The sequence below is a fragment of the Sorex fumeus genome, unplaced genomic scaffold (genome assembly GCF_029834395.1).
Source record: "Sorex fumeus unplaced genomic scaffold, SorFum_2.1 ptg000098l, whole genome shotgun sequence".
NCBI classification, from domain to species: Eukaryota; Metazoa; Chordata; class Mammalia; order Eulipotyphla; family Soricidae; genus Sorex; species Sorex fumeus.
Genome location: NW_026606155.1, coordinates 35,223,299 through 35,248,110, shown reverse-complemented (window position 1 = coordinate 35,248,110; position 24,812 = coordinate 35,223,299). Strand labels below are relative to the sequence as shown.

General features: G+C 39.0%; 1 protein-coding gene across 1 annotated transcript in view; it reads right to left on the bottom strand.

Annotated features, from left to right (window-relative positions):
- CUNH14orf39 (chromosome unknown C14orf39 homolog) overlaps nucleotides 1-22,739 on the bottom strand; it is a 58,081-nt gene extending 35,342 nt beyond the window's left edge. Inside the window, exons 1-5 of the mRNA XM_056134195.1 lie at nucleotides 22,691-22,739; nucleotides 22,547-22,603; nucleotides 21,392-21,518; nucleotides 11,420-11,509; nucleotides 54-241 (exon numbers count right to left, since the gene is read on the bottom strand). Of these exons, the coding sequence (XP_055990170.1) occupies nucleotides 54-241; nucleotides 11,420-11,509; nucleotides 21,392-21,518; nucleotides 22,547-22,603; nucleotides 22,691-22,739 (511 nt within the window). The remainder of the gene's footprint in view (nucleotides 1-53; nucleotides 242-11,419; nucleotides 11,510-21,391; nucleotides 21,519-22,546; nucleotides 22,604-22,690) is intronic.
- Nucleotides 22,740-24,812: the final 2,073 nt, after the last annotated feature.

Below are 24,812 nucleotides of genomic sequence, written 5' to 3'. Positions count from 1 at the left end.
ATATATTTCAGAATAAGATACCACTATTTTAAGAACACAAAAAAAGTCAATACCTAGAAACTCAATAAAAATTGTTTCATTCTGTTTTAGTTGTTCAGTACTTGCTAAGACTCTGCTCTGAATTTCTTCATGCTCTCTTTTCTTCTCATAATATTCATGTGAAAGGGGTATTTCTGAGTATTTCAGTTGGTATTGCTTCAAAACATCTTTATATTCACATACATATGTATCATACATTTTTCTGTAAAAATCAAAAGTTATGTTGCTACAACAAAGCATTTCAAAACCTTACTAAATGTAACTTGAAGTCTACCAAATTAAGCATAAAGGTAAGTCAAATATCTACTTATCACTGCACTTCCCTCAATACTATTATCCCTTAAAACTTTACTTAATTCCATCACTTTCCAATCCTCTACTCTTTTTCTTCAGTAGTTCTTTATTTCCTAACCCTCTTCCATTCTTAGGAAACTAAGGAAACTATGCTTCCTTTCAAAGGTTACAATAATCTAATATGTCCAACTCAGTAATTTCTTGTCTTGTCATCCTAATAATTGACACTACAATTACAGAACCTGATTCTTTTGATAAATAAATTACTGAATCTCTCCTTGTTTTGTTTTGTTTTGTTTTGAGGAAAGAGCACACCCAGCAGTTCTCAGGGCTTACTCAGCTTCTATGCTCAGAGGTCACTCTTGGCAGGGTTCAGGGGACCATATTGGTGCTAGGGGTCAAACTTGGGTCAACCACACATAAGGCAAGCGTCCTATCTGTGTACTATTGTTCCAGCCCCAACTTCCTGAATCTCTTTACTCCAAGATTTCTGTTCTATACAGTTTACCAGCTGTACAACAGTGGTTTTTCAATTTCTAAGCTAAAAATATCACATGAAGTCATGTTGTATGTGTCAGAACTTAGGGTTCACAGTTATTATTAAGTATTCCACAACTATTCTATTGTTTTGTTTATTTTAGGGGCCACACCTGGTTGTGTTCAAGGCTTAATCCTCCATCACCACTCAGTGATAATTTCTGGTGGTGTTTGGGTAATCATATGCAGTGCCAGTGACCAAACCATCTGTGCTCAAGGCAAGCATCTTATCCACTGTTCTATCTCTTTGGCCTTCCACAACTACTTTGTAAAGAAAATTTAAGGGACTTCTACCACCCACGCTATCTCACCACATGGCCAGGCTCCAGACAGAAAGCCTCAGATCTGGGACCCTGAGAGCTTCCTTTTCACCAACCCCAGTGCCTACATCAGGGAATGGCAAAGTCTGACGTCAGCTTTAATTCTCTGAACCCAAAATCATGTGGAAACACATGGATATGAGATTATTACTGAACACACTTCAGACTGAAGTCAGAAGCCAAAGGATGCAGCAAACATAATTCATTAATCTTATATAGTCATATATCTCAGTCAATTAAACATGTGTATAGTTCAAAACCCCCTTGTCATAGTCCAATTGCACTATATGGTAAAGGAATTATCAATAACCCTTATATGAACAACTGAACATATAAGTTCTTGAGTAACTGGGAATCTATACTTTCACATTAACCCACACAAAACTCAAAGAACAATGGAAAAACTAAAGAACCCATCTGCTGTATCAGACAGGGATAGAAACCCAGGCAAATCCTCAATTCATTAAAACTTTTGGGTCTGGGCATATGGTGCCGCTAACAGGTAAACTTGGACTTGCAGGGTGAGTGCATCAACAGCCTGATAGTGCCTTCAGGCTTCCTGATACCCCAAAATTGCCACTATGCCTATAGCCAGATCCCAACAACTTGGAATCAAGTTTAACAAGAAACTAAATGGACAAAGGTTAGGTATGTGGGAGCCATGCCCACAAACCACCTCCAGCTCAGCTATACAAGCTCATTTATTGGCCTTATTTAGAGACTCATTGATAAATCTCGAAAGAGATCTAAAGTCACAGTTAATCTCGGACCCGCACATGGCTGAACATACTGGAATAAATCGGAGGGGGACAGGTTGGTCTGTACCTTCCTAAGCAGAGCCCCCCAGCAGCTGCTTGTGTCCACAATCCAAAATCCCCACCATACCCTGGCCTGATCCCACTGTCTCAGGACAGACCTCACCAAGATATAATCTGCTAAAAATTCGGGTATGTGGGTTTTGTGACTAAAATCTCCAGGCTTTCATGGAGTTGGGGTGGGCTACCTCCCCCAACTTCCCAATAAATATGGTAGCACTGGCAATTCACCCTCATGAACCAACTCCAGTGCTCTTCTGTAAACTCTATTACTGGCCTTGCTTCAGAGACCCGTAAATAAATCTTGAAAGAGATCAAAAGCCAGAGACACAGCAGCGAGTCCCAAAAGGTACCACAGAGCCAGAGATCTCTTCGGGCCCCATACTGAGCCAATTTCACCGGGGCACCCCAGATGGAGCAGGTACACTCTCCCCGCCTACTCCAGATGGAATCCCGGCAACCAAGCGCTTCCACAAGCAAGGCCCAGGTATGTGGGTTCCAGGACTAAATCTCCATGCTACATGAAGGCAGAGGTTCCCGCCTCCTCATAGGCCTGGCTGTCAAACCCACAATTTGCCTCCGGGCACCATCTTAGCACACCAACAGCCCTGGTCCAGAGATGCCCAGCTGAATCCCAAAATGGATTAGTGCCCTACAGAAATGCCTGCGAAACCCAACCATTTACAATCTAGGATTCCAGAAGTGTGAGGCCACGGCACCCATGATATTCAAAATGAGCAATGGACAATAAATGATCTAGCATCTGCCCCTGGCAGGCAGGCTTGAATGGTGGTGGAAAAATTCAAGCAAAACATAATGCCCAAAAGTAGAGAGAAAATATAGGGGAAATTGCCTGCCACGGAGGCAGGGTAAGGACTGGGATAGGTGAGGGGGAGTGTGATATACTGGGGACATTGGTGGTGGAAAGTGTGCACTGGTGGAGGGATGGATATTCGATCATTGTACAACTTAATCTTGAATATGAAAGCTTTGTAATTGTATCTCATGGTGATTAAAACAAAAAGTAATGTGGAGTTCATGCCCAATTCAATCAGCTTAATCAATGGCTGAATAAATAGCAGTACTCCTACATTTTAAAATATAAACAAATAAATAAAACTCTTGGGCCTGGTTGATGAGGACCTAAAATCAACACCCACTACACTAGCAACCAAAATTAAGCAAGTACTAAAAAACAAAATTAAGTAGTCACTAAATAAGAAACTCAACCAACTCAAAGAAGAACTGATAGAAAAGATGACAGATTCCATACAAAATAAACTGAATACCAAGCCAGTGTAGTAGAATTGCACACAGATAAAGAACCATGCAATCTTGAAGGCAAAATACAAGCCAGCACTGATAGTGAGCTGGCAAAAGAAAAGAGTAGCACTAGAACAGAAGAGAATACTTAATAGATAATAGAAAGGAACAATCTTCAAATTATAGGAATACCAGAAGGAGAGGAAAATGGCAAAGGGGAAGAACAAGTGGTGAGAGAGATCATAGCTAAGAACTTCCGCACTTTTTGGAGGGAGCCCGATGTACAGATTCAAGAGGCCCAAAGAATACCAAGCAAAATTACCCAAACAGAACAATATCAAGACATACAGTAATTAAAATGGCAGAATTCAAAGAGAAAGACACACTTCTTAAATATTCCAGAAAGAAAACGTAAATATAAGGAAACAACATAAGAATCACAACAGATATCTCATAAGAAATGGTACAGGAGAGAAGAAAGTAGAAAGACATATTCAAATTACTCACTGAAAAGAAACGTTCAACCTAGAGTCCACTACCCCACGGAGCTCTCACTTAGATGGGAAGGATAAAAACATTCTGAAACAAAAAAAGAGTTGACAGCATTTGCTATAACTAAACTAACCCTGAATGTAGGATCAGCAGAGTTTATAAGGCTTTTACTCACAAACCTAAACATATGAATGAAAACACAGTAGTAGGGGGATACTTCAACACTCCACTGTCACCACTGGACAGATCAACTATACAGAACAAAGGCATAAGAGCACTAAATGAAGAACTAGAAGACCTGGTACTAGTGAATATATACAGGGCCTTACATCCTTAAAAAGCCAAATAGGCATTCTTCTCTGGTATATATGGAACATTCTTCAGGATAGATCTCTTATTAGGGCATAAAACAAACCCACATGAATTCACAGGCATAAAAATCATACCAAGAATCCTCTCAGACCACAATGACATAGAGATACAAGTTAATCATAAAAAGAAGATGTGGAGAAACTCTAAACCTGAAGACAGAACAACACACTACTAAATAACTGCAACAGTTTTTCTCTAAGTTTCCACCTTTCTTAGAGGGAAATCATAGTGATATAGGACTACATTAAGAAAGAAGAAAAGGATAAAACCAACTATCTAAATGCACATCTCAAACATCTACAGAACCAACAACAAATTAATCCAAAGACCAGCATACGGAAGGAAATAATAAAAACCAGAGCACAAATCAACGATATAGAAACCAAGAAAGCAATACCCCCCTACAAAAAAATCAATGAAACCAGAAGCTGGTTCTTCAAAAGAATAAATAATATAGACAAAACTTTGGCTAGACTCATTAGGTAAAATAGAGAATGTACTCTAATGAATAGACTCAGACATGAAAGGGAAGAAATTACAACAGAACCCTCAGAAATACAAGACATCATGAGAGCTTATAATAAACAACTCCACTCAGTTTAACTGGAGAAGCTAAAAGAAACAGACAGATTCTTACAAATAAGTAATCTCCCAAAACTGAAAGAAGAGTAAATAAAAAGCATGACCAGGGTAATAACAAAGGAAACTGAAACAGTAATCAAGAATCTCTCCCCAAACTAAAGTCCTGGTGCAGATGCATTTACAGATGTGTTCTATCAAATTTTCAGAGAAGATTTAGTACACTGATGCTTACATTCTTCAAAAATATCAAAAAAAAAATCAAAGAAACAGGAATCCTTCCTAACAGCTTCTATAAAGATTCTGGGGGCTGGAGCAATAGCACAGCGGGTAGGGCGTTTGCCTTGCATGCGGCCGACCCGGGTTCAATTCCCAGCATCCCATATGGTCCCCTGAGCACCGCCAGGGGTAATTCCTGAGCGCAGAGCCGGGAGTAATCCCTGTGCATTGCTGGGTGTGACCCAAAAAGAAAAAAGAAAAAAAGAAAGAAATGTCTCTATCTACTTTGGTTATCAGAATCTTTTTTGTTTTGTTTTGTTAGCTTTTTTTTTTTTTTTTGCTTTTTGGGTCACACCCGGCGATGCACAGGGGTTACTCCTGGCTCTGCACTCAGGAATCAACCCTGGTGGTGTTCAGGGGACCATATGGGATGCTGGGAAATTGAACCCGGGTTGGCTGCGTACAAGGCAAACGCCCTACCCATTGTGCTATTGCTCCAGCACCGAGACATTTCTAAAAAGAAAAACTCAGACCAGTTTCTTTAATGAGCATTAATGCGAAAATCCTTAATATCTTAGCAAACTGAATCCCACAACATACAAAAATAATCACATACCATGATTGATTGGAATTTATCCCAGGGATGCAAAGATGTTCAACACACAGAAATAAATTAACACAATACAACATTTCAGTAAAAGGAAAGATAAAAAATATATGAGCAATTGATGCAGAGAAAGCTTTTGACAAGATCCAACATATATTTATGATTAAAAAAAACTCTCATCAAAACTGGAGTGGACAAAATAGAAACCTCCAAGATAGTAAAGGCAATCTATAACAAGTCCAAAGCAAATATTGTTCTTAACGGTGAAAAACTGAAAGCATTCCCACAAAGATCAGATACAAGACAAGGTTGTCCACTGTCTTGTCTCCTCTCTTGCTCTATATTGTATTAGATGTCCTAGCAACAGCAATCAGGCCAGAAAAGAAAACAAAGGGGTAAAAATTGTAAAAGAATAAGTCAAATTATCTAAAATATAGAAACAATAAAACAATACAGCAAAGTTGCCAGCTACAAAGTTAATACACGAAAATCAGTCACATTCTTATATACATATAATGAATTAGAAGATAAAGAGAGTAAAGAATATATCCCATTCAAAATAGTGTTCAAGAATATCAAGTGCTTAGGAATCAACAAAAGAAGTGGAAGAGCCATACCATGAAAACTTCAAAACACTTAAGGAAGAAACAGAAGAAGACCTCAGAAAAGAGAAAAATATCCCATTCATCAAGGACTTAGAGAAGTTCATAATACAGTATGTATGGAATCATGAAAGACCCCAAATAGCCAAAACAATACTGAAAAATAAGAAACAGGGGGAGGTATACCACATTATCTAATTTGAAACGATACTGTAAAGTCATAGTGATCAAAACAACATGGTACTGAAATAAGGACAACTTCTGACCTACAAATCAGAATAGCCTATCCAAGAACAATATATGGCCAGCTAATTTTTGACAAAGGTGCTGAGAGTATCAAATGGAGTACAGTCTCTTCAACAAATGGTGCTGGCAAAACTGAATAACCATGTGCAAAGAATTAAAACTGGATCTGTACCTCACACTTTAGACAAAAGTCAATTCAAAGTGGATCAAACAAGAATCTATGAAAATATCCCTAGCTATTCCCATCACTGAGAGTTGTCTTTATTAATAAATGCCACTGTCAAAGGAAACAGACTCAAAAATAAACAAACAGGACTACATTAAATTACATCTTTTGCATGGCAAAAGAAATACAGGGTAAAACTAAAAGACAGCTAACTGAATGGGAAAAAATATTTGCAATGAACATATCAGATAAAGGGCTAATATCCAAGACATAAAAAGTAGTCAAAATGATCACTGGACATCCCATTACTCATCATTTTGCTCGAGCAGGCACCAGTAACGTCTCCATTAGGGAAATCAAAATCAAGACAATAATGAGATACCATATCACACCAGTGAGAATGGCACATACCAAAAATGATGGGAACAATCTGTGTAGGTGGGAATTTGGTAAAAAAGGAACTCTCATCCACCATTAGTGGAACTGTTGTCTGGTTCATCCCCTGTGGAAAATAGCATCGAGGTTCCCAGTAAACTTAAAATTGACCTACCTTACAACCCAGCAATTACACTTTGGGTATCTACCTCCAGGACAGAAAACCATTCATTCAAAATGATATATGCTCACCACTAGTCACTACACCACTTAGTACAATAGCTAAGACTTGAAACCAACCTAGATATCCAACAACAGATCAGTGGATTGTGAAGATGTCTCACACACACACACACACACACACACACACACACACGATAGAATACTACATCTGTAAGAAATAAATAAATCAGGCAATTTTGATGGAATTGGGAGATAGTATGTTAAAGGAAGTAAGCCAGAGGACAAAACCAGGATGATATCAGTTATATGTAATGTTTATATATACATCTATATATTATATTCAGAGTAACTGGATGAGGAATTAAATGGTTTAAGGGAGATGCCTAGATCACCCTTTATCCCACAGTACAGGGAGAAGAAGCTATGAAATAGAATGAAGGGGAAAGGGAAAAAAGATAGATGAGAAGCAATGGGGGCAGGGGGCAGGGGCATTCAGATACATTGGTCGTGTTAAGCTGAATATCCAAACCACAGAGTGAATAACACTGAAATTATGAGAACCAAACGTTAATAACCAAATTTTAAAGGTACCTGTCTAGACTGCCGGCTGAGGTCTGGGCAAGTGCGGGAGGAGAGGGAATCAGGGAACACTGGTAGAAGGAGGTTGTTGACACTGGTGGCAGGATTGGTGATGGAACACTGTATGTCAAAAACTCAATGATTTGTAATTCACAGTGATTTACTAAAATAAAATTTGGGGGTAAAATAAAAGATAAATGCATCCTATAAAAATCATTATCAAGGCGCATATGCTGCCCGAGTCCATATGCTGCTTGCGCCCATGTGGCCAAGCACATTCGGCGCCTAAGCACATGTGTCGCCCGCATCTCCCCTCTTGAGATGTGTACTTTCATGCTTTCATGTCTAATGTTGGGATGTGTGCAGGGGCTCTCTCCACCCTTGGAGAAGCCCACATTCTCTCTTGAGCATGTTACATGTCTGTCTGTCTGTCTGTCTGTCTGTCTCTCTCTCTCTCTCTCTCTCTCTCTTCCTCTCCACACCTTCAAAAACCCTTCAAATAAAATCGGTTTTACTTCAAAAAACAAAAATCATTATCAATATCAAGACTGAGTTGTACTTCTATATGCTAACAATAAACTACATGAGAAAGAAATTTTAAAAATCAATCTCATTTACAATACATACTTAGAAACAACTAGCCGTTTAGTAATAAATTAAACCAGGAGGGTGAAAAATCTGTCCACTGAAACATATAAGAAAGTAATAAAATTAATGGAAAACAAAAATACATTAAAAGATACCGTGTTTTCTCTGATCAGAAAAATTAATGTTAAGTTACAATACCTAAGACTGTCAATATTAATGTCTATCAAATCTCCAATTTCAAATGTATAGGGGAAAATGCTAACATTTTTATTAAACTACAAAAGGTCCCACATAGCCAACCTTCATCTCAAGATGAAATCAGAAGCTCAAACTTTCAAATTTCAATCTATGCTACAAAGATATGGTAATCAGGACAGTATACTACTGGCATTAAAAAAAGACTTAAAGGCAGAGAGTCAAAAACACAGAAATGAACTTCTATGTCCAAAATCAAACAATATTTGAAAAGAGAGCCAAGCCAAGTATACTCAGCAGGGAAAGCAGAGTCTGTTCAATAAATGCTGCTGGGAAAACTTGATATATAGAGGAATGAAATAGTGTCCCTATCTCATAACACACACACACAAACACACACACACACACACAAAACTCTAAACAAAACAAAGGTTTACATGATCTAACTGAAACCATAAAAATCTTAGAAAAAAATAAGGAGAAATTCATTCATATTGGCCTTGGCAACAAAATTTTTATATGATATCAAAGCAAAAAGCAGCAAAAATAAATATGTGGGACTACATAAAACTTAAAAAGCTGCTGTGTAGTCTGTCTGTCTGTCTGTCCTCCCGTTGTTCATCGATTTGCTCAAGCGGGCCCAGTAACGTTTCCATTGTGAGACTTATTGTTACTGTGTTTGGCATACTGAATACTCTCGGTAGCTTGCCAGGCTCTCCAAGAGGGGCAGAGGAATTGAACCTGGCTTGGCCGGGCCGGCTGTGCGCAAGGCAAACGCCCTACCCCTGTGCTATCACTCCAGTAAAATGAAGACACAAGCTACAGAATGGAAAGAAAATATTCAAACTAATAAGGGAGTTAAATCCAAAGTACATAAGGAACTCATAACTCAAAATCACTAATAATCTTATTTTACAATACAGGAGGAGCCAGAGAGATAGTTGGACATGCCAGTACTTATGCTTTGCATGCAGACGACCCAGATTCCATCTGATACCAAATGGTCTCCCAAGTACCACAAGGAGCAAGCCCTGAATATCATCAGGTGTAACCCAGAAACAAAACAAAATTGAGGACTTGAAGAGACATTTTACAAAGACACTCAGATGGTAAACAGGTACAAGATTTAAAAAAAGTTCAACTTTACTGATCATCAGGGAAAGGAAATCAAAATCATAATAAACTATCCTCTCACATCAGAATGGCTATTATAAAAGGACAAGATACTTATGTATTGGTGAGAATGTGATGAAAAGGGAGTCCTTATACATCACACATTAGTAGTAGAAATGCAAACTGATAAAACCACTATGGAAAAAAGTATGAAGGCACCTAAAATATTAAAAATATAACCATCATATGACTCAGCAATTCATTTCTGGGTGTATCATCAAAGAAAATAAAATCTCTTATTTCAAAAAGGTTATTTGCAAACCAAAATTGAAGCATTATTCACAATAGAGAAGACATGGAAACAACCAACGATTAATAAACAAAATAAAATTATATTATAGAAAAAAATTATAGACAAAGAAAATGAAGTTAAAGGATGGAGAGATAGTATAGCAGGTAGGATGCTAGCCTTGCATGTGTCTGAATCTGGTTAAATCCTCTTATATTCTATATGAGTTCCCAAGCCCCACCAGGAATGATATCAGCACATAACCAGAATATAGCCCTGCGAACCATCAGGTGTTGCCTCAATTAAAAAAAAGAAAATGAAATTCATATAATAATGAAACATAACTGGAAAATTATTCATCCATAAAAATCATGCAATCTGTGACATGGTGGATAGATCTTTAAAATATGCTAAGAGAAAGACAATGATAAGATCTCACTTATATGTAGAATCTTAAATAAAAGGCAAAAGGGTAACACATAAAACAACAAATTAGTAAAATGGTGATTGCCAGAACTAAGGAGCGAAGGAAATGAGTTTCTGGTCAAAGGTAATGAGATGACTAAGTTCTGGAGATCTAACATACAGCGTGGTGAATCTAACAATACTATTTTTACATACATACATACTTAAAAATTGGTAAAGAATATATCTTAAACACTCACTAAAAAATAGTACTTATGTAATAGATTAATGTATATCACATAAGTACTATCACTTAGGTGATAGACTTATTGCTTAACCTTATTGTGGCAATCATTTTGTAATAAATGCATGTATTAAATTGCTATACTATCTCCCTCAAATCTGAATATTATAAATGTATTCTGAAGAGTAAAAAATTATGAAAGTATATATTGTCCTCATCCAATTATGTTAAATATATAAACATTTAAAACTTTTCTATCAGGTATATCTACATATCCTTGTTTCATTATATCAACTAATTAAAATTATGCCCAAGATCATGTGATTTCACACATAATAAAATAACCCACACATCTATTAGCATTCTTCATAATATCCCACTAAATCAATAATCTGAAAAATAGAGATTTAACATGAAATACACTAATATTCCAAATTTTTATATGCTAAAATTCTACAGCAATTACTCCCAGATCTTTGCTTATAATTCAGTTATAAAAACCACTATTTGAAGCACTTTGCTATAATTCTATTTGATAGTTTCTAAGGCAATATCTAAACATATCTGAAGTTCTATGGCAAACCACCAGAGGCATCCAGAGTCTAGAAAACTGGATTTACATTTAAAAAATGAAAAAATGGATCCAGAGAGATAACACAGGGGCTAAAATACTTATGTTCTATGCAACCCACCCTAGTTTGAGCCCCAGAACTGCATATGGTCCCTCAGTACCTCTAAAAGTGACCTCTGAGTCAATCATATGGTGTGGTCCAAAACCCCTACTCCAAAAAGAAATCTGCACATGAAATTGCTACATTTTTCAATTAACATTCTTAAAACACATGTCCTCCAAAAGCTTATAGAATTTATACATTTAAATTAAGATAGGTACTATACTTGTCATTCTCAACAGTTTGTTGATAAGAAGCAAACTGGTTCTGCATATAGTCTTCATGTTTATGAAAAACATCACAGGTTGGCTTCCAGCTATGGAAAAAATCATAAATAGCATCTCAGAATAAGAACAAAATAATATAGAAAAATTATTTTAAAATTTTTTCATTGTAAGAAAAAAAGTAAAATGGGCAGAAACAGTAGGTCAGTTTCTAGGAGCTTTTCTGTAGAATCTTTAAGGTGTTCTAAGTATAGTATCATATAGTCTGCAGATAGTGATAGTTTGACCTCTTCCTTTCCTATCTGTATTTCCTTGATACCTTTCTCTTGCCTAATTCCAATGGCCAGGACTTCTAGCACTATATTGAATAGGAGTAGCGAAAGTGGGCAACCTTGTCTTGTGCCCAATCTTAGAGGGAAGGCTTTTAGTTTTTTCCCATTTAGAATGATACTTGCCATGGGCTTGTGGTAGATGGCTTTGACTATATTGAGGAAAATTCCTTCAATGCCTATTTTGTTGAGAGTTTTCATCATAAATGGGTGCTGGATCTTGTCAAATGCTTTCTCTGCATCTATTGATACAATCATATGGTTTTTATCTTTTCTCTTGTTGATATGATGGAGTATGTTGATCAATTTCTGAATGTTAAACCATCCTTGCATCCCTGAGATGAATCCTACTTGGTCATGGTGTATGATCTTTTTGATGAGTCATTGGATTCTATTTGCTAATAGTTTGTTGAGGATCTTTGCATCTGTATTCATCAGGTATATCGGCCTGTAATTCTCTTTCTTTGTGGTATCTCTGTCTGCTTTTGGTATCAGGGTGATATTTGCTTAATGAACTTTGCTTATAAATGGATAGACACGGTTTCATGTCTATTTCATGCTACGTGAAATGAGTCAGAAAGAGAGGGACAGAAGGACTGCATTCATTTGTGGAGTATAAAACAACATAACATGAGGCTGACACCTAAGGATAGTAGATACACGGGACAGATAGATTCCCCCATAGCTGGAAGCCTGCCTCATGAGCAAAGGGGAGAAGGCAGCTGGAATAGAGAAGTGATCACTAAGAAAAAGATGGCTGGAGGAATCAGTCGGGATGGGACATGTGTGCAGAAAGTAGATAAAGGACCAAACATGATAACCTTTCATGTATTGCAAATCATGATGCCCAAAAGTAGAGAGAGATTACAGGGAATCATATCTGCCATGGAGGTAGAGGGAGGGTGGGAAAGTGGGATTATACCAGGGATGTTGGTGGTGGGGAATGTGCACTGGAGGAGGGATGGGTGTTTAATCATTTGATCACTGTGTGATTGTAACCCAAACATGAAAGTTAATAACTATCTCACGGTGATTCAATAAAATTTTTTAAAAGAATCCAAATAAAAATACTCTCAGACACATCCTAATCAGAATGATGAAAACCATAAAGAATACTGCAAGCAGAAAGATCAAAGAAGGAAAAAATATATAAACAAAGGAATTTCATTAAGTTTTACAGCAGATTTATCAAATGAAACCCTTCAGGCCCAAAGACAGTGGTGGGATATAGTAAAGAAAAAAATAACTCAATGAAATAAACACCTCACCAAAGACACTCGACCCAGTCAGACTCTCATTCACATTAGAAGGAATAATACACACAATAACTCAGATTTGAATTTTCATAGACTCAAAGCCCATCATTACAAGAAGAACTAAGGGACTCTTTAACGTGAGTCCCACTAACATGCCAAATTCCTGCAGAAAGATGGCACAAAACCCCATGACAATAATGTCTCTCAATGTTACTAGGCTAAATGCGCCAATTAAGACATGCAGAGGGGCAAAATATATTAGAAAATTGAACCCAACATTCTGCTGCCCTCAAGAAACACATTTGAATAGCCGAAGTAAGCACAGACTCAGTCAAATGCTGAAAGACAAATCTTCAAGCAAATAATCCCCTGAAAAAGATCAGGATGGCCATATTTGCATCAGATGACATAAACTTCAGGCTGAAAAAGGTTAAAAGAGAGAGTGAGTTCATGCTAGGGGAAAAGGAAGCTCAGATAGAGAAAAGAGCACCAAATAAAGGGCATTGGGAGGATCCTCCCAGGGTGGGAGAAGTATGCTGAAAGTAGACTATAGACCAAACATGATTGTCACTCAATGCCTCTCTTGCAAAACACAGGACCCAAAAAAAGAGAGAGAGAACAAGGGGGAATGCCCTGCCACAGAGGCAGGGTGGAATGGGGGGGACGGGGGTTGGGAGGGATGCTGGTGGTGGTGGTGGATGGGCACTGGTGGAGGGATGGGTACTTGATCATTGTATAACTGAAACCCAAACACAAAAATTTGTAAATCTATAACTGTACCTCATGGTGTTTCACTAATAAAAAAATTTTTTAAATAAAGAGAGAGAGAGAGAATGAATTACTTCTTAGTGGAAAGAAGTCACACTCCTAAATGTATACACACCTAATGAGGAACCAGAAAAATATTTAAAACAAGTGCTAATAAATTTGAAGACATTAATAATAACAAAATAGTAATTGAAGACATCAACACTACTCTGTCACAACTTGACAGAGTGACTAGACTAAAGCTAATTAAAGAAATACTCTCTTTGGGGCTGGAACAATAGCACAGCGGGTAGGGAGTCTGCCTTGCACAGTCAACCCAGGTTTGATTCCCAGCATCCCATATGGTCCCCCAGCTCCCCCAGCACTGCCAAGTGTAATTCCTGAGTGCAGAGCCAGGAGTAACCCCTGTGCATCGCTGGGTGTGACCCAAAAGAAAAAAAAAAGAAATACTCTCTTTCAAGGAAGAAATGGAACAGACGGGGTTAGTGTGTATATATATATATATATATATATATATATATATATATATATATACATATATATGGAGTATTTATCCAGAGAATGCAAGGATAGCTTAACATATGTAAGTCAATTAACATAATACAACATATTAATAAAAAATCATATGATCACATATAGATGGAGAGAAAGCATTTGACAAGATCCAGCACCCGCTCATGATAAAATCCTAAAAATATATGAAAATTGAAGAAGCTATCCACAAAATAGTCAAATAGTCAAAGTCATTTACCATATTTACCATTTACAGCAAATATTATACTCGATGGGAAAAAAAAACCAAAAAACCTCCCTCTAAGATTTTAGGCACAAGGCACAACAATCCAAGTGCCTGAGAGCAGATGACTGATTAAAGAAACTATGGTACAACAATACAATGGAATACTATGCAGTTTTTAGGAAAAATGAAGTCATAAAATTTGCTTTTAAGTGGATGGTCATGGAGAGAATCATGCTAAGTGAAATGAATCAGAAAGAGAGGGACAGACATAGAAGGACCACACTCATTTGTGGAATGTAAAATATAGTATGAGCCTGATACCCAAAGGCAGTAGACACAAGGGTCAGGAAGATTGCTCCACGGTTGGAAGCCTACCTCATGAGCTGTGGGAGAAGGCAGCTGGGACAGAGAAGGGATCAATGATGGTTGGAGAGATCACTCGGGATGGGAGATGTGTGTCGAAAGTAGATAAAAAACCAAACATGATGGCCTCTCAGCATCTATGTTGCAAACCATAATGACCCAAAACAGAGAGTGAGTAAGGAGGAAATTGTCTGCCACAGAGGAAAGGGTTCGGGTGTGATGGGGGTTGCAGGAGGGATACTGGGGACATTGGTGGTGGAAGAAGTGCGCTGGTGGAGGGATGGGTGTTCGATCATTGTATTACTGAAACTCAATCATGAAAGCTTTGTAACTGCATCTCATGGAGTTTCAATTATAAATAAATAAATAAATAAATAAAATCCTGCTCATAATTGTGCCTTAGAAAATCAAATACTGGGGGCTAGATTGATAGTACAACTGGTAGGGCGTTTTCCTTGCATGAGGCTGACCTGGGTTTGATTCCCAGCATCCCATATGGCCCCTCCTGCACTGCCAGGAGTAATTCCTGAGTGCATGAGCCAGGAGTAAGCCCTGCACATTGCCAGGTGTGACCCAAAAAAAAAAGAAAATCAAGTACTGCACCCACCCTTCCCTCCTATATAAAGAGGACACCCAGTTTCCCCTAGCACATAGCCCTCCTCTCAGGGTGCCTGCCCCCAGGCATTTATAAGAAAGCTTGCTCACTCACAGAGGGGGGGAAAAAAGAAAATCAAATACTTTGAAATCAGCTTAACTGAAGAGGTGAAAGACCTGTCAAAGAAAACTACAAAACGCTTCAAGAAATCAAGGAGGACACAAATAAATGGAAATACATCTCCTGCTTACGGATCTAGAGTAATATCATCAAAATGGCAGTACTCTCCCAAAGCACTGTACAGATTCAATCCAGTCTCTATAAAGTTAAAAATAACTCTCCAAGTTATTTTTTAAAGAAATAGATCAAACATTTTTTAAATTAATATGGAACAATAACACCATCACCCCCTAGATAAAGAAATCCTTGGGGAAAAAAGAAGATGGGAGGCATCACTTTCCCCAACATTAAACTGCATTATAGGGGCCAGAGCAATAGCACAGTGGGTAGGGCGTTTGCCTTGCACGCTGCCGGCCTGGGTTCGATCCCCAGAATCCCATATAGTACCCCAAGCACCGCCAGGAGTAATTCCTGAGTACAGAGCCAGGAATAACCCCTGAGCATCTCTGGGTGTGACCCAAAAAGCCAATATAAATAAATAAACTGTATTATAAAATGGTAGTAATTAAAACAGCATGGTATTGCAATAAAGACAGATCCTCAGATCAATGGAAAAGAGTTAAATATCCTGAGACAGACCCTCAGGCATATGGTCAGTTAACCTTCAATATAGGAGCAAAAAATATTAAGTGGAGTGACGAAAGCCTCTTCAACAAGTGCTGCTGGGAAAACTGATGAGCTACATGCAAAAAAGCAAATGAACTCAGACCTGTTTCTACCACATTGCACAAATGTCAAATCAAAATGGGTTAAAGACCTTGATCTTGGATCAGAATCCATAAGGAATGTAGAGTAATACACAGGCAGAACTCTCTGATATCGAAACTAAAGGCTTCTTCAAGGGTGAAACATCACTGACCAAGCAAGTGGAAGAAAAGATAAATGGAACTACATTAATTTGAGAAGCTTCTGCACCTCAAAGGAAATGATGACCAGGATACAAAGACAGCCCACAGAATGGGAGAAATTGTTTACCCAACACTCATCTGATAGGGGATTAGTATCAAAGGCACTGCTATATAGAACTTTATAGGATAAAAACATCCAACTCATCAAAAAATGGAGGCAAGAGATGAACAGAAACTTCCTCAAAGAAGAAACTAAAATGGCCAAAAGGCACATAAAAATGCTCTGTATCACCAATCACTAAAGAGATGCGAATCAAAATAACTATGAAGTCATCTCACTTCATAGAGACTGACACAGATTTAAAAAAGAAAAGAAAAGAAAAGAAAAGAACAAGAACAACCAGTGCTTAAAAAAAAAAAAGAACAAAAGAACAACCAGTGCTGGTGCAGATGTGGGGAAGAAGGGTATCTCATTCACTGCTGGTGGGAACACTGACTGGTCCAGCTTTTTGGGAAAACAGTATGAACATTCCTTTAAAAAATGAGAAACTCCTTCTGGAAAGAAAGATGGCGGCCACATGGGAGCCTTGTGGAGAGCAGGTATGAGCCGGGGGTGAGGGGGCGACTAAAACTTCATGGGAAGGGGGGCGTTCCGGCCCATCCTTCACACCCTACCGAGGTCACCAGTTGCCCCCCATGAGCAGCTCTCCGGCACGGCCACGGTCCCAGAAGCACAAGGACTTAATGCAGAATCCAGCAGCTTGGAGCAGAAAAATGAACGGACTATGCGTTAATCCACGCCACCATGCCTGCCCAAAGGGGAAAGGGTGTTGCTCCCCTCCGCCCTCTCCCCTCTGGAAAGAAAGATGGCGGCCGCATGGGAGCCTTGTGGAGAGCAGGTATGAGCCGGGGGTGAGGGGGCGACTAAAACCTCATGGGAAGGGGGGCGTTCCGGCCCATCCTTCACGCCCTACCGAGGTCACCAGTTGCCCCCCACGAGCGGCTCTTCGTCACGGCCATGACTCCAGAGAACAGAAACCAATCTCTTAATTATCTGACTCTCAGTAGAAATACTTCCAGGGTTAATAAGTAAAATAGCAGAAATCCAAAACCACACAGCCGCGATAGCGGCTGCGGGACATCATTTAATTCTTGAACCCAGCTGTAGAAAGCAAATCATTTCACAATGCTTTTACAGCATGTCTGATTTGGGGGGGGGGGTAAACTCTAAATAATAATGGTGCATCTTTTATCGAAAAAATGAATCTAGTCAAAGTAGATAGAGTGTTAACTAGAATTCATCTGCCTCACAGGCATGGGGGGGGTTATTGGGGTTCTTCGTGGTGAAAAATAAGTATTGGTAAAGGGAAATGTGTGATATTTGCATGACCAAGACCTAAACCTGAAAGCTTTGTAACTTTTCCCACAGTGATTCAATAAATAAATAAATTATAAAAAAAAAAAAAGGGAAACTGAGCTTCCATATAATCCAGCAATACTACTGCTGTGAATATACCCCAGGGGCCCAAAGACACAACGCAGAAAAGTCATCTACACTCCTATGTTCATTGCAGCACTATTCATAATAACCAGAATCTGGAAACAACCCAAGAGCCCAAATACAGATGAGTAGATAAAGAAACTATGGTATATCTACAAAATTTAATGCTATACAGTCATTAGGAAAAATGAAATCATGAAATCTGCTTACACATGGATGGATATGAAGATTATCATGCTGAACAGAAATGAGTAAGAGGGAGAGGAACAGATGCAGAATGATCACACTGTTCCTAGTGTTCACTCATATAGATATACCAAAGTTCATTTAATTGATAACCCAGTGTTGAACATTAATTTCTTTAATGGTCTTCCTACCATGAATATATTTGAAATAAACACTTTATTATTATACCTTTGAGAAAATGCCTAATTATATCCTTATGAAAAATTCTCAGAAATAAACCATTTAATCAGATGTTAAAGTTTTATTTTAACTTTTAAAAAGATATATTGACTAAGGAATAGTTTAAGTTAGCATTCATCAGTTGCTGGTCCACAAAGTGGTAGAGCAGGGCTTTTAAACTTTTTCCACTCACAACCCCTTTTTGTGCTGACAGTGCTCCCAGAAATACATCGGAATTATAATGTCACTGATTCTGAATTAATGATTCTGAGTTTTTTGGCTATTACATGTTCAGAATACTTTTACTGTTCCAAGATTTTTCAAGACCTCCCCCTATACTTAGTTATGTAACCCCTATAAAGTTACGAACCACAGTATAAGAAGTCTGGTGGAAGAGTACATGCCTAACACGTTAGAATATAATGCCAAGTGCCATGTGCACATGTCTAACATGTTACAGGCCCTGGCACCACATGACTCCCACAAGCACTATGTATAGTATTGAACCATCAGATCCCCTAGGTCCAGTATCACCAAGAGTGGCCCTAAGCCCTACCCCAAGACATCTGTGTATGGCCTCTATAAAAAATTACATATATATAATATATATATATATAAAATATACTGACCTGTCACTTCAAAAGTAAATTAATCCCACAGTGTATGATGAGAGTTGATTTTTTCACTACCTGAATAACACTGGTACTTTTGCTTGCATATACGTAAATGCAAAAAAATCGGCATCACTGACGAGACCCTGTGTTGCCGCCCAGGAACATCTCCTCCAGCTACTTATTGAGCTCCTTAAAGGCCATGATCCCAGAGACACACAAACAAATCTTGGAACCCAGTGGCTTTGGGCAGAATCCCTCCAGACTTAATTATTAAAACTTCAGAATTCCAAAATCATATGCTCTTCATAATCAGCAATAGAAAAACAAATTATCTAATGACGCCTTTTCAGCAGGTCTGATTATTGGGGGAAAAATCCAAATAATAATGGTGGGTCTTTTGTCAAAATATTAAATGTAATCAAAGTACAGAGAGAGAGTAAAGTGGAAATCATCTGCCACACAGGCAGGGGGAAGGTTGGGATGACTGGGGTTCTTGGTGGTGGAAAATGTGCACTGGTGAAGGGAAGGGTGTTTGATCATTGTATGACCAAGACTTAAACCTGAAAGCTTTGTAACTGTTCTTATGGTGATTAAATAAATAAGAATAATAATAATTTTTAAAAATCGACATCATTGGGTTGGAGCAATAGTTCAACAGGCAGGGCTCTTGCCTTGCACAAGGCCAAACCATGCTTGATCCCTGGCATCCACTGTAGTCCCCAAGCACCAATAAAAGTGATGCATGAGTGTAGAGCCAGGAGTGGCCCAACAACTAAAACAACAAAAAATTAGCAGTATTGTTGCTTACATTTGGATAACTTTATTAGTAAAATACGTTCACATACTTATAAAACTTACATACTCCATTTTATTATTTGCCTGCTTACTTTCTTTACCCCTTTATTCTAAGAGGGCTTTTTTCTTCTTAATAATTTCTATATTTTTATATTTTTAAAATTAGCCTTTACTAGGGGCTGGAATGATAGCACAGCAGGTAGTGCATTTGCCTTGCATGCAGCCAACCTGGATTCCTCCACCCCTCTTAGAGAGCCCGGCAAGCTACCGAGAATATCCCGCCGGCATGGCAAAGCCTGGCAAGCTCCCTGTGGCGTATTCGATATGCCAAAAACAGTAACAACAAGTTTCACAATTTGTTGTGAGACATTACTGGTACCCACTTGAGCAAATTGATGAACAACGGGAAGACAGTTCAGTGCAGTGCTACAGCCTTTACTAGAGATTTCCCAACTTTATCTTTGACTCATATCATTTGGGTGTGTTTTTCCTTTAAACTTGTATTCAGTCATATAATGCTTTTATAAGACTTCTACCTTTGTTGACATACGTTAAAAGATTATTGTGACACTTACATTTTCTTCAAGTGCTTTCAAGAATCCTATTTCACATATCTCTCTAGCCATTTAGCAAAGAGACAGGACTAACCCACCCCCTAAGGTAAAGGTAAAGGTAAAGGCCCTCCCGTTGATCGTCGATTTGCTCGAGCGGGCCCAGTAACGTCTCCATTGGAGACTTTGTTGTTACTGTGTCTGGCATATCGAATACTCTCGGTAGCTTGCTGGGCTCTCCGAGAGGGGCGGAGGAATCGAACTCGGGTCGGCCATGTTGGCCGCTTGTAAGGCAAATGCCCTACCCGCTGTGCTATCGCTCCAACCTGTGCTATTGCTCCCCTCCAAAAAATTCCAGTTACTTTCCCTCCTTTTGAGGGGAGGGCATATCAGTGATGCTCATATCCTGGCATACTCAGGGACCTTACAGTACTGAGGATAAAACCAGGGCCTCATAACATGCAAAGCATGCACTCGGATGGTTGAGCTCGCGCTCTCTCTCTCTCTCTCTCTCTCTCTCTCTCTCTCTCTCTCTCTCCCCCCGCCTCTCCAGTCTGTTTGTGCCATACTCAAGGTGCTCAGACCATATGCTGTGCCAGGATTCCAAACAGTATTGTCACCCAGCTACATGCTAGGCAAGTGCCTTAACTTTTGTACTATCTCTCCAAGTGCCTCCAACATGTTGTTTTCACATAAAAAAATTATTTCTTATATTTATTGATTTTAATATTGGAGCTTTACTATCTAATCAATTTCATCTCAAGAATTCTATCAACAGCTGTGGCTTTTGTCCACGTTAAAATAAATAATTTTTTTAAATTCTTAAACCTATCGATATTTTATTTTCTCAATTTATCATAGCCTACATTCCTTCTACCCCTTGATTGCAACTAACAGTTGAAAATAAGGCAATGGAAGACTTGAGCAAATATAAACTACAACTTTAAAACAAGTATCTTTAACTATAAACTCAGAAACCTTAAAGAATCTAGTGATTATTAAACAACACCTATTTCTTTAAAATACTCACTTATTACAGTTGTCCTTGATATCCTTACTATGTTCATGGTAATAACCAATTTCCTCATCTGTACTGTTTATAGTTTCATGTATTTTATCAATACTTGCTCTGTTTTCTTTAATATTTTCAAAGCACTCTGGAAGAGGAGATATTTTCTCTTAAAAGTGTAAATCGCAAATTAAAAATAAATTTGTTTTTTAAAAATGAGTATGTCAACTTACCTAAAAGAGAATCTTTACTAGAACAAAAAGCTATGAATTTGTGTTGAGCAGTAAATATTTCTTCATCTTTAACACTGAGGGCTATATATGAGATCAACGGCATTTATGCACACATTTCTTCACAAATTATACTAACATGAGTTTTGTTTTTGAAAAATGGAAAATTTTTATTAATTCCACGCCAATTAATTAATAAGAGTACCTTCAACCCACTTATTTTGACGTAAGTAGAAGGTTAAAAATTTTAATTTATTCTATTCATTTTTGTCACAGGAAAGGTAAGAAACTGTCTTCTCAGAGCTAGAATGAATGGTTTGTTTTCTTTTGTTGGTTTCTATGTAGGCCTTAAAGTACTGTATTTCTGTTTTTTGTGTGTGTATTTGTATTGCTTTACCTTTTCACTAATATTAATTTTACAATTATTATTCTTAAAAATGCATGTCTATAAATCCTGACCTTTCTTTGATGATTTCTAGAAAGATTAAACTTTCACTCAAATTGGGTTTTTTTCTTGCAATTTTTTAATACTTTATTTTCATAAAGTAGTTCACAATAGTTCATTGCTCACTCAAATTGTTTTAAACAATCTGTGATATTTAAGAGCTATAACATTTTCTTTTTGGTTTTTGGACCACACTGTGGTGCTCAGGGCTTACTTCTGGCTCTGTGATCAGGGGTCACGCCTAGAAATAACATTTTCAACTGCACGGAAGAGGTCATTTCTGGTTAAAGCAAAATTCTTCCATAGAAAATAATTCAATGATGAATGCAGCAATTCATCACTGAAAAACTGCAACTAAGGTGAATAGCTCATTAATAATCATTAAATAGAACTGGCATGTAAGTCACCACTATGTTAGCCCAAAAAAGGCCACTAACACATTACCTGACACACCAATAAAAAGTTAAGACTAAAAGAACTTTACCACGCAAAACTACTTACTATTAATTCGATGCATCAGATCTTCTTTAGCACTTTTATCTTGTTCATACTGGAAAACTAAAATAATTCTTTCGTGAATTCACCCGCCAAAACATTCCATGAAAATACAAAGAGCTACCTACTTCATTTTCACTTGATACCTACCAAATTCTAGCAACAGCTTGTCCAAACAGACAAACAGGGAGTCATTCATCTTGGGTACTGTATTTAAAAAAAAAAAAAATTAAAACAAATCATTTTTTTCCCCCAGAATTGCCTCTTTTCAAGAATCAACTTCCAGAGCTCAGCAATTCCCCCGAGAAAATGGCATGCGTGACACTGGCCTGGGGAGCCTTCACAAACAGCGACACGGGGCAGTGTCCTAAATCTGTGAATCTTCCAGAGTCCACAGGGCTCCCTCGCCCGCCCCTCAAGACTCGACAACGCCAGGTCAGTCGCCTCCCTCGCGCATCCACCGCGACGGTGGTGGCACGACCCGAGAGCGCCCTGCCCTGCGGCAACCGGGTTCAAACCCTCGACTGTGGAATATGCCCTCGCGGCGTGGGGGCTAAAAGTGGGGAGATTCCGCTAGGGAAATTCCTCAGCTAGAGCGAGGGCCAAACCCACAGACGCGGAGCGATCTTCCGACGAATATTCTGTCACCGAGAGTTTCAAAGGGGCGCGCGGCTCACGGGCCCGCCCAGTCTCCTGACCAAACACACCCGCCTGAGGCGGGGCTGGTCACCCCCACGCCAGAAGCACAATCCGACGGGCCGTTAGTCGCCCCCACGAGCCCAGGGCCCTCCCGGGGCGCCACTGCCCGGCGCGGCAGTGCCCACGGCCTCGAGCCTCGCTGCGTCCCACGACGACAGGGGACCAGCACGAGCCCGGAAGCCTCCGGAACGCCGTCTCGGGGGTCTCCCCAGGCCACACATAGACACCCCCCGCCCGCCCCCGACACCCCTGCCCGGAAAGTCCCCCCGCCCGGGGAAAGACCACCTCACAGGGCTCCCTCGCCCGCCCCGCTCCTCGGCCCCTCGAGGGCTCCTAGTCCTCGCCCCTCCTTCGCCGCTGATCCCAGACGCCACTCACGGTCCGGGAAGCGGGGACCCGAGCACGGCTCCTCGAGCTACTCGAAATCGCGCCTCAGCCAGGCCGAGCGCGCCGCGCGAGGGAGAGATCGCGCGCGCGAGAACTAGATCACACTCCCCGCGAGACTAGGAGTCCCCTCGAGACCGGCCCAAGGGCGATCACGCCTTCCTCCCGGAACCCGGCGGCCACCCGGCTCCTGCCACGCCCCGGAATGGGGGCTAGAGTCCAAAAGGAGCGGAGAACGTGTCAGGGACTCCTCTTGAAGACAAAAATAGCTCAATTAAATAAATACATACGTAAATAAGACTATTCAGTCCTTTTCGTAACAATGGTCTGGAAATATTTTGGAGAATAATAATGAAAATAATAAGAACTTTAACATGAGACTCAAAAACAATTGAAACCATCATCATAATGTAATTTCGCATTGAGCAGGTGTTCTTCAAATTTTGAAATGTCTAACAGTTCCAATTTATTTTCTCTCACCGTTTTGTTAATGACTCCTTATTTAGTTTAAGATAAAGTGCACATTAACCAATTCTGTTGCCATCGTATATATACATGGTGTATATGTACATATTGTATATGTGTGTATATGTACACACACATATACTCATACACACACACCATCTGCTCTATTAACAGTCTTTGTAGTCAGATAGGATCCAACTATGTTTCTGACATTTATTGAGTTTCTTGCATTTATTAAGTAAGCTTAGAGCAAATTTCTTAACATAATCTTCAGTTTCCTCAAATGTAAAGTGAGAACCAACAATTCCAATATATTAGCTTTTGTGGCACTGTATTTACCTGATTATTCTCGTAGCTCTGATAATTTAGATTTCTACTCTTTATAGTCATCTTCTTCTACTCAGTCATTAAATGTTATAATTTACTTAAGATTGGTCCTTTCTCACTCTATCCTCTTAAATATCACATTCCTATCTACAGCTTTCAATACAATCAAACACCCATGACTCAAAAATTTCTGTCACTGATGAGGATCTCTAACATCAATTCCAGTTATTAACAGCAAATAATAGAAATTGATACTGGTTTAAGCAAAAACAAAATTTGTTTAAAAAATTACTGTGTACCACAAAAATGCCCAGAATAGCTACAGAAAAGGTTTAGGGTCAAAATAGCATAGAACAATACCCAAACTCATACCACAGAACTGGTGGTGAAGACATCA